The sequence below is a fragment of the Pundamilia nyererei genome, unplaced genomic scaffold, assembly GCF_000239375.1.
Source record: "Pundamilia nyererei isolate P.nyererei 1_Seehausen unplaced genomic scaffold, PunNye1.0 scaffold00188, whole genome shotgun sequence".
NCBI classification, from domain to species: Eukaryota; Metazoa; Chordata; class Actinopteri; order Cichliformes; family Cichlidae; genus Pundamilia; species Pundamilia nyererei.
Window position 1 is genome coordinate 63,205 of NW_005187589.1, and position 10,291 is coordinate 73,495.

Sequence of the window (10,291 nt, forward strand, 5' to 3'; positions counted from 1 at the left end):
TGTAGGATCTACCTTACAATATAAAGCGCCTTGAGGTGACTGTTGTTGTGATTTGGCGCTGTGTAAATTGAATTGAAGTGAATTGAACATGTCTGAGTAACTTGTGTACAAAACCTTTGGTGTTTCAGAGTAAGGTCTTTGGATATTGTTGATATTGTGCAAGTATCAAGATTTTAATGGTTTATATCGTCCCCAAATGACACTGGGCTAATTAATTAAATAGTTTATTCTTTGCAAGCACTGTAAAAAAAACTACATCTGCTCACGATAAATTATAAAAGTATCAGGTCCCAGAGAGTAGTTTTACACCAACATTTTTACTCTGAGTGAGAAGACCAGGATTTACTTACACTGTGATTAGTCAATGAAAATGTCACAAAGAGTTTATTTGATTAATTTAAAAATGTAAGAAGACTATTTTCACTATTGTCAAGTCACCATAAATCATATTTGTTTGTTTTATAAAGATGCAACAGTAATGATTCATGTCAACAGAATTTTAAAGAGCAGAGCAGAAATACACTTTCAGTGCGCGTTTGTCCAAATCTTAAACGTATCAAGTATCGATCCAAATACAAGAACAAACAGCAAATAATCCACTTCTGAACCTGTCGATAATGTAAAGTTCCACTGACCTAATGTTAACACCAGTGTGAGAAAACAATTCTTCTCTTTGAAACACTATTTGTGCTCCAGCTCAGCTGCAGGGTAGCTGTACTGAGACTGAAACGCTGATCTAACACCTCGACGTTACAATACACGATTGATACTGGAATACTGAATGCAGTATTCCAGTAAGTTACTTCTGGAATACTAAATGCAGACTTTCGTTTTTTCTTTGGGAGCTATACCACAATGTACAACTGAGCCAGCGAGGCTACTGCTCCGATGTTATGTTAGTTGGTTAGTTCTGGATTTCTACGTAATTTATTTTCCCTGCTGGACTCCCTGCATTCATCCCTCCTCCCTCTTTCTTCCATTCCTTCTGTGCCTCCTCCTCCCTTTTTCTCTCTTTCCAAAGAGCAGCTTCCTTTTACACTGAAAAATGGAGACGAGAAGTGATCATTCACTGGCTTTCTCTGTCAGGGTCTTCACTCTGCAGGAAAAGGTGAGAGCTGAAGCATGCGTGGATACACATAAAGAGGTGATATTGGAGGTGACAGAGGTGCACTCTTTCACCTCCAATAAAGTGTTTTGCATGCACTGGCATTGGCTACTGTAGCTGTAATTCTGCATGAATGCTGTTGCTGTGGAAGTGAAAGCAAACAGGCTGCTGCTGTTGAGAACGTAGGATCAGCTGTGTATAATTCTAAAAAACATGCCTTTTTATTTATTATTGAGCTGTTAAGAAGAACAATTACACAAGAACTGAAATGAAAATCAGTGAAAGTTTTGGTTCAAATCCTCATCAGTATGTACAAAGGAGGTCTGGAGAGTCGTCGAAGTATGTGTGTCTACAGTCATCTGTAAAAGTCAGCAGAGGCTTTGTCACCTTTTTGCAGTTAGGCTGAAGAAGAAGAAACTGTTCATTGTTAAAGCAAGGTTAAACTAACAGATGCACATAAGTCTTACATCCTGTTGACTTGAACATTTACAGTATAGGGCCTGAAAATTCCAGTAGTGTTAATTTGTCATATTAATGTCGCTTTATAACAGTAAGGTTGACAGAGTATTTTTCCCGGTGTCAGGTAAATCATTCCTACAGTTTAAATGAGCCTGGCAGCCTGTGTTACTGTGGAGAAGCAGGGGTTGGTGCAATATGGGCTGTAAGGCCGGGTTAGGAGAGGCGTGTTCACATGTTAGTGCCATGATCGACGCCATTCTGGTAGCTATCAATAAAGGCTGATTAAATGGCCTGTATTTATATAGCGCTTTACTAGTCCCTAAGGACCCCAAAGCGCTTTACACATCCAGTCATCCACCCATCCACCCATCCACACACACATTCACACACTGGTGATGAAGCTACATTGTAGCCACAGCCACCCTGGGGCGCACTGACAGAGGCGAAGCTGCCGAACACTGGCGCCACCGGGCCCTCTGACCACCACCAGTAGGCAACGGGTGAAGTGTCTTGCCCAAGGACACAACGACCGAGACTGTCGGGGCTCGAACCGGCAACCTTCCGATTACAAGGCGAACTCCCAACTCTTGAGCCACGATCGCCCAATTAGTGCATAGCACAGCAGCTATCTGGAATTTTGGTCAAGTTAAACCCAAAACTGTTCAAAGGATGGCTGGAGGGCAAAGGACTGCAGTACTTTTTGGGCATGTCCCTGTAGCTCTGGCATCACATGAACATTTGACTGAAGCCTGGGTTCTGGCTGGACCACTCACTGACGAGTCTTCCCTGTTTTTGCAGCAAAAACAAACATTCCCACAGTATGATGCCGCACCACCATGCTTCACTGTAGGGATTGCATTGGCCAAGTCAGTAGCATCAGAACGACCAGCTCAGCCTTCAATTTGAAAGTGGAAATTGCCACCATGACATTTCCCATCACTGAAATTGCTGTGTTGAGAATTTATCCAGTGAACAAAAGCAAAAACTTTATATAGTTTTGTCCGTGCAAGATAGATATTGTTTTTTCTCTGCAGTTAGCAAATTCTGCTCCATAACTAATAATGCAGTTATACATAATGCAGTTCGCTTGTAGGCAAACTTAAGATTTGGAAGACAGAGCTGAACACTTTGCTGTGGTTGGCTTCTGAAGGAGGAGCAGGTTCAAGGAGAGGTGAGCAGAGGCCAGCATGTGAATGTGTGCGGACAGAGAAACGACCAAGAACTCACTCTTCATCTCACCACAGGACAGGAAGCTCAGCAGGTAACTGTGCAGGATGGTAAGTACGCAAGGAAAAGCAAAACACATACACAACTATACAAACACACTATGTTTGCTTAGACCAGTGGTTAGCAGCAGTAATAACAGAAAGCCAGTTAGTAATTGAAAGTATGTATATATGTATTTATAGTGAATATCATCTGGCAATAGAAGGTGGTTAGTTCTGACCTAACTTTACTGCTCTTGTATGGAAGTTTGTGTCCCAGTGGGTCACACATTGGCTGTAACACTTTGCATGTGAGTGGGTAGCATTAGCAGTTTATGTTTTCATGGAAATACGTCGCTCTGTCTTGTATTTAGTTTTCCTCAGTGATGTTTCTGAGGTCTTTATGGGTTTTGGGGTCTTTCAAGCTCACGTAGGTGGCCCAGCCAGTGTTGATCACACTCCGGCTTTCATCTAATGAATCATTCTTCCTAATCCCGAGTCACCTAGAAGCCCTTACAGCAGCCTTCACGGTGAACAAGTGAAAAGGCAAGACCAGCATAGACCTTGTACAGTGAATGGCCAGCAAAACCTTGCGCCACACATTAGTCAGTTGACTTCCATCCTCCCCTCTGGTACTGATTCACGAGGTCGCCCCTGCTTCTGTACAGTCCCAGAGGGGAGGTGTCATGATCTGAAGAAGCTGAATACTGCACCATGTCTGGTGTCAATGCAGTTGCTATGACGTGTTCTTTAAATGACTCACAGCTGCTGATCTCGGTGACGTTCGGCACTTTAAAAACCCTGTGGATACAAATCTTACTGTTTTTAAGTGTCCTCTTTATGTGTGGAACGTGTTTACAGCCAACGAAGCATTGGTTTTCCAGTTCACTGTTTCCGAGGAGATGGACTGCTGCCAGGTCGGAGGTCAGTCCTTCTTAGTCACCAACAACAACAACTTCAGTCTTCTGCTGCAATTCAAAACTCCAGCTGGTTTGTAGAGTATATTCTATAATAATTGCTACCATGAGAAGTTCTGATTTGTAGACTGCTGAAAGAAACTTGTCTTTGACTCTTTAGATATGCAGAACTTCCAGAGATTACTGAAGACCGAGGAAAATGAAGAGAAGGGGAAAGGTTGGATTGAAGTACATCAGGGAGGCAATAAGGATGCAGAGAGAGGACCAACAATGTTTAACAGAAGGATTGAAAAGAACCCTGCACAGTGCTACCAGGTAAGCGAACCAAGAATTCGAACCTTAAATTTGACACTCGAACATGGTTTAATGCTTCTGCGTGTTTGCAGTTCCACAGCTGTCTGACCCAGCAGCAGAGCCTGCTTCAGGACTACTTGAGGAACGCCACCTATCAGAAAGCCATTTTAGTCAATGAGGCTGACTTCAGAGACAAGGTGCACTTCTATGAATGGATAGTGTTATAGCACGTTCCTTAATTATGTCTATAAGGTCTGTACAGTTTACCTATTTCACTGCTGTGAAACGTGTTTTCCCATTTCCTGGTTTCTTATTGTTTTCCATATAAAATCTTGTGCTCTTGCTGAAAAGCTGTCTACAGTTTTTGCTTTGTGACACTTTCAGTTCTTTTCCTTTTCACTTTTGGTCTGAGGTTTTCACTTTGACTTTATTCTATGGGAAGTTTGACTTGGTGTCTGCATGCTTTCTTGTCTCTGTAGGTGGTTCTGGATGTGGGCTGTGGTTCTGGTATTCTGTCTTTTTTTGCAGTGCAGGCAGGGGCTGCCAGAGTGTATGCTGTTGAGTCCAGCCCTATGGCCAAGTATACACAGGTCAGCGTGGTTCATTCTTTTACCGTTTATATTGTTTTCCTTAACTGTGCAGGTTTAACTCTTTGTTTATATTTGAAAACCTTTCTTGCAATAATGAAGCCATTGTTTAGCATTCTCTAACTAACCTACAAGCATAATTTGAAGTTTTGGTGTGTAAGAGTTAAAGACATGAAGGGCCTGGATTACAGTCTACATGCATTTTGGCTTTGATAAAGTCTTAAGTGAGACCAGAGTCATGCGTGCAAGCACATAGGGCACATACATGAGATGCAGAGCGTGGCATTCTCAGGAGTTAATGGATTGCTTCAACATGTGGCCAAGAGTTTAGTAGGATAGGGGCTGCAGAAAGCTGAAGCACACAGTACAGACTTACACCAGTGCTGGAAATGATACATTCGTAACTGAAACAATACTACTGTCATGCAAAAGTGCTTTTTAAACACAGACAGGAACAGCTATTTGTAAAAACTCTTTGGGTTAAATAAGTAATGCAAACTTTAACAACAGGAGACTTTCTGTGTGTGCATTCTTCCTTTGTGTCTGCATGGATTTGCTCCAAATATTCTGCCATCCTACCACAGTTAGAAGACATTCGTGTTAGGTGGACTGGTAATTACATATTGGCATGTACAGTGGTTTGCAAAAGTATTCGGCCCCCTGAACTTTCCCACATTTTGTCACATTACAGCCACAAACATGAATCAGTTTTATTGGAATTCCAGGTGAAAGACCAACACAAAGTGGTGCACACGTGAGAAGTGGAACAAAAATCAGACATGACTCCAAACATTTTTTACAAATAAATAACTTCAAAGTGGGGTGTGTGTAATTATTCAGCCCCTGAGTCAATACTTTGTAGAACCAGCTTTTGCTGCAGTTCCAGCTGCCAGTCTTTTAGGGTCTGTCTCTACCAGCTTTGCACATCTACAGACTGAAATCTTTGCCCATTCTTCTTTGCAGAACAGCTCCAGCTCAGTCAGATTAGATGGGCAGCGTTTGTGAACAGCAGTTTTCAGATCTTGCCACACAAGCAACTGTAGCTTGTAGGCTAAAGTACTTTAGTACTGCAGGCTTTAGACTACAAAAGTCCATTCCTGAGTCAAATGAGTTTAATAAACCCTAGCTAAAGTCCTGCTAAAAACTTGAGAAAACTATTTCTCATAAACATGAAAGTTTATTTGGAGACAAACTTCTCTAAAAAGCGGGGTTCACAATGGCTAAAATGATTACTTATTATGAAACAGATTGATAATGACTGGGATACAAACATAAGACAAAATAGGAACGTCTGCTAACATGTTTCCAGAGTGTTGCACAGTACAGTATAGTATGTGGTACAGTGTCCTGGTGCTATGGAGTGAAGTTAATATTCTTTAATAGTCGTGCAGTCTTACAGTGAGGTGTTTAACGCAGGAGATATTTTCTGTCTCCTGTTCAGATCCTGGTGGAGGATAACCGTCTCTCTGAGCACATCAGGGTCTTTGAGGGGGAGATGGAGCAGGTCAATCTTCCTGACATGGTGGATGTCATCATCTCTGAGCCCATGGGTTATATGTTAGTTAACGAAAGGCTCATGGAGAACTTCTTGTTTGCCAGGAGATGGCTCAAACCCAATGGTAGGAATCCAGATATTGAGGTTAAACTATGTTTTAATGTAATGAGGCATCATTTGTATAAGCCACTATGGATGTGATTAAAAACACTGAGAAAAAGAACACCTTTAATTGAGTTCCAACTGCAGGAATTCTCTTTGTTCTGAGTAAGAAGGTACTTTGTTCCAAGTGGCACCTCAAAAAGTACTGAGCAGGGCTGGACTGATTAGTTCAGCTCTTCAGCTCGGTGCATTTTCTTTACGTGAGAGGAATAACAAATGAAAACTGCTGCTGTCACTCTATTGGTGGAAGTAATAAACAGCAATGCAGTGAAATCTTGATTTCCTCTGCTGACGAGGTTTGGTTCGATTTTATGGTGACAGCAGCTCATTGGCTGAAGCAGTTTTATGAAACTGCACCTTGAGCCTGCCCCCACATTCTGCAGTGGAACAGGAGCGACTATATCTTCCTCTGTTAGCGTTTTTGTCTTTCACTTATTCATTTTCTCTGCCTTTCTATTATTATCCACTTCTCTCAATTTCCAGGTGTGATGTTTCCCTCCTATGGAGACATTCACGTGGCTCCTTTCAGTGATGACCAGCTGTACTTTGAGCACTACGCACGGGCCAATTTCTGGTCTGTCACTCACGCACAGATGCACAGACATAACTCTATTCCCGGGGACACGAACACACTGGCTCCTTTTTATATCTCGCACGTTTGACAGTCAGGCTGTGAAACATTTAGTCCAGTCCTGACTCATACAAAACAAAATGGATTTGGGTTTTTTTGTATCAGTCGAAGTCCATAAAGAAAGCAGGAAAAAGTCAGAAGCTGAAGAGGTACAGGACATATAGTAGGGTGCAAACGAGGGAAAAACATGTCAAACTGAGGGCTTAAATATGCACAGGAGGTGATTAGAGAGAAGCAACTCAGCTGGGAAAACAATGCACTGGTGAACTGAACCGGACCAACGAGACAGAAGGGGAAGTAAAACCAAATGCAAGGCACAAAAAAAAATCTAAATAACACATAGAAAGTAATATTGCTGTACCCTCTGAGTGAGTGAAATCGGTTTTAGTAGCAAGGAAGGAAATGATCTTTTTGCACAGAGACACAGTGTGGTTAATCAGATGGCGCAAAAAGCTCCATTTGGTCAACCTCACAAATAGGACGAGTGGATTTGTACAAATTGAAATGGCTGGTGATGCACAGATGCAAGGTTATCAACGGTTCCACCCTCGTGCAATAAAGGACGTATGTTCTATCACAAGACGGCTAATCATCTACATAAGGCGTGAGGGTGTAGTATCCATGGCAGTTTATCTTGAAACAACAACTGTAATCTGCATATTAGCTCAAATTCCCAAATAGAATCGTTTTCTCAAAATAGTATTTAAACCTTATTCTCTGAAACACAACTGGACCCTAGTCTTGACCTTCTGATTTTTAAGCTAAGGCAGGAATATTTCTGATCACCTGGACCCATCATTTCATGTTAACACAGGGAGAAATATACTTTGAAGAAACACAAGAAACAAACTTTTATGATGAGACAGCATGCCTTTCTTGTTTTTATAACATTTGTCATTCATTTGTTTGATGTGATGTTGGACAAAGTGGAAAACGGCATGCATACTAGACCAGAGGTCATACAGGGGACTCTGAGCACCTGACTCATGTGGATACAGCCCTAATTACTGGGCTCTCAGGCCTGATCACCGCTCGTATGTGCCAGCATGCTTTGGCCAGTTCACAGAACATGTTTTTAAGACTTCTGACTTCATTTAAAATACAGCTCTGGTGACGATCGCTTCCATGCCTTTGACGTGTTCAGCCTGCAAACAATACCACCTCTGTTTTGGAGTTTGCATGTGCATGCATGCATGCCACCATGTGTGTGTATGTGAGTGCTGCTATGCTCTCTTCCCCTCACTGCTTTACCACTATGTGCAGGTCAAGCTCCATCGGTACTGAGGAATGAATGTAAACTGTAAACGTTTTCCATCAGTTTCTACTTCCCTCACTTTTCAGCAGTAGAAGAAAGACATTTGACAATTTTAATCTTTGTAATCACATTTACAATAACATTAATTATTCTCTGAAGTTCTGCATGATTTCCTGTTTTTTGGGGGGTGGGGGTTGTGTATTTCTCATACACATTTCTGATCCAACAAACTTAAATTTTAGACAAAGTTAACACAAGTGAACACAAAATGAAGGCGTTTATTATTAAGGGGAAAAAAAATCAAAACCTTCATGGCCCTGGGGGTCTGGTCTGGGGAGGTTTTGCTGCCGCGAGACCTGGAAGACTGGCCGTGGTAAACGGAACCATGAATGTCTACCAGAACATACTGAAGGAGAATGTCCGACCATCTGCTCGTCACCCTGAGCTCTACAGCAGGATAACGATCCAAACACATCAGCAAGTCCACCTCTGACTAGACCCCTCCAAAGTCTTCATTTTGTTTTTCTTCATCCATCCAAAATCCTGACCTGAATCCGACTGACATGCTGTGGCACGACCTTAAAAATACCCTGCAACGTGGCTGAATTACAACAATTCTGCAAAGATGAGTGGGTCTAAATTCCACTCTAAAGCACTCGTGCTAAGCGTGGCCCAACCACTCGTTAGGTTTAGGGGGGTAATTACTTTTGTAGGTTGTAGATGCAGATTGTTTTACACCTTCATTCACAAACTGCATGTTGTGTTTACTTTTGTTATGTTTTATCTAAATGGGAAAAAAGGAAGAGGGCAAACATTTTTTCACACCACAGTATATATAAGCTATTGTTAAATATTTTGCTCAGACTAATTAAGCTGCCATCTGAGCGCATTTAGAAACTGAGGGGTAAAATTACAGGTACGGTGTTAACCACCAGTTGTGCCAATCGGTCGACTGCAAATAACTTGATCTCTGCTCTTTACATGTTTCCCTTTAGGCAGCAGAGGAGCTTCTATGGCGTGAACCTGAGTGCTCTTCACAATGCTGCGGTGGAAGAGTTATTCAGGCAGCCTATAGTGGTATGGTGCACTGTATGATACAAAACATACACGTAGATGAATAGAAAATGTGTAATGAACATTAAACTCAGCACAAAAACTAAGGATATTTGTGATCTTAGATGGTGCCACATTTGTAAGGAAAATGTATTAGTGGGTTGCACCCATGAAAAACGTGCCAAATCTGCGCTACCATTTCCAGTCAGCTTGTTGTATGATTTACTCCTGTTTTGAGCTTCTGGTAGAGCTGATGATCAGGTGGCTGACTGGTGCCTGATTATCAGGACCTGTTAGCATGGACCCCGTTTCAACAGTCAATAGATATCTTATCCAAGCATGACACATTTGGCTGATCTGGCAACTACAATTTTGTACAATTTGGTACAAAATCAAGTAGCAGCATTGTTTCAAGTGAGGCCTAGTACCATCTCTAAATTGAAGGTGAAGTTTCATATAATGGGAGGTGTCAGAGACAGTCCATGAGCACTGAGTCTAGATTCTGCCTATGGCGGTTGGATCATGGCATCAAAGTACTGTTCGATTCGAGTACTAACCAGGCCTGATCGTATTTAGCATTTGAGTTTGGACAAGATCAATCATGCTCAGGGTTGTATGGTCATCAATGCCAAATTCTGTGTTAAACTGACTCCACTTTTAGCAATGAAAATTGTTCTCACAGATGGGTCATTGGCTTGAACCCAGAGACCATCATGAGTTTTACTGAACAGTCTAAACCAGGCAGGGAATAATGTGGTCAGCATGACCGGGAACATGTGATTAGTTTTTTCAATTGACTGCAGAACAGTTCCCAGTTGTTTTGATTGTCTTCCTCGTCATGTTATGATAAAAACAAAAGATAAAGCTGTTTTATTGAGGGCTCATTGGATGGTTTTGATCAAAATGATGTACATGATATTGTCAGAATTGTGGAGTCCAGCACAATTGCAGGCACGGTCTCTGCGCACAGATGAAAAATCTAACCTGAATTGAAATTAAAATAAATACTTTAACAATTCAGTTCTGCAGTGTTAGTCAGTGACTGGCTGCTCCCATATGGGATCAGAACGATGCCACCTTATCCCACAGTCCAGCCAATGATGCGATTCACATTCGTATATACGCAGC

At 41.8% G+C, this 10,291-nt stretch overlaps 1 protein-coding gene across 1 annotated transcript in view; it reads left to right on the forward strand.

Moving 5' to 3' along the window:
• Nucleotides 1–1,028: 1,028 nt before the first annotated feature.
• LOC102193712 (histone-arginine methyltransferase CARM1-like) overlaps nt 1,029–10,291 on the forward strand; it is a 15,274-nt gene continuing 6,011 nt past the window's right edge. The window contains exons 1-9 of the mRNA XM_013914353.1: nt 1,029–1,108; nt 2,715–2,841; nt 3,631–3,759; nt 3,847–4,001; nt 4,073–4,177; nt 4,460–4,570; nt 6,009–6,186; nt 6,708–6,798; nt 9,106–9,187. Of these exons, the coding sequence (XP_013769807.1) occupies nt 1,046–1,108; nt 2,715–2,841; nt 3,631–3,759; nt 3,847–4,001; nt 4,073–4,177; nt 4,460–4,570; nt 6,009–6,186; nt 6,708–6,798; nt 9,106–9,187 (1,041 nt within the window). The 5' untranslated portion in view covers nt 1,029–1,045. The remainder of the gene's footprint in view (nt 1,109–2,714; nt 2,842–3,630; nt 3,760–3,846; nt 4,002–4,072; nt 4,178–4,459; nt 4,571–6,008; nt 6,187–6,707; nt 6,799–9,105; nt 9,188–10,291) is intronic.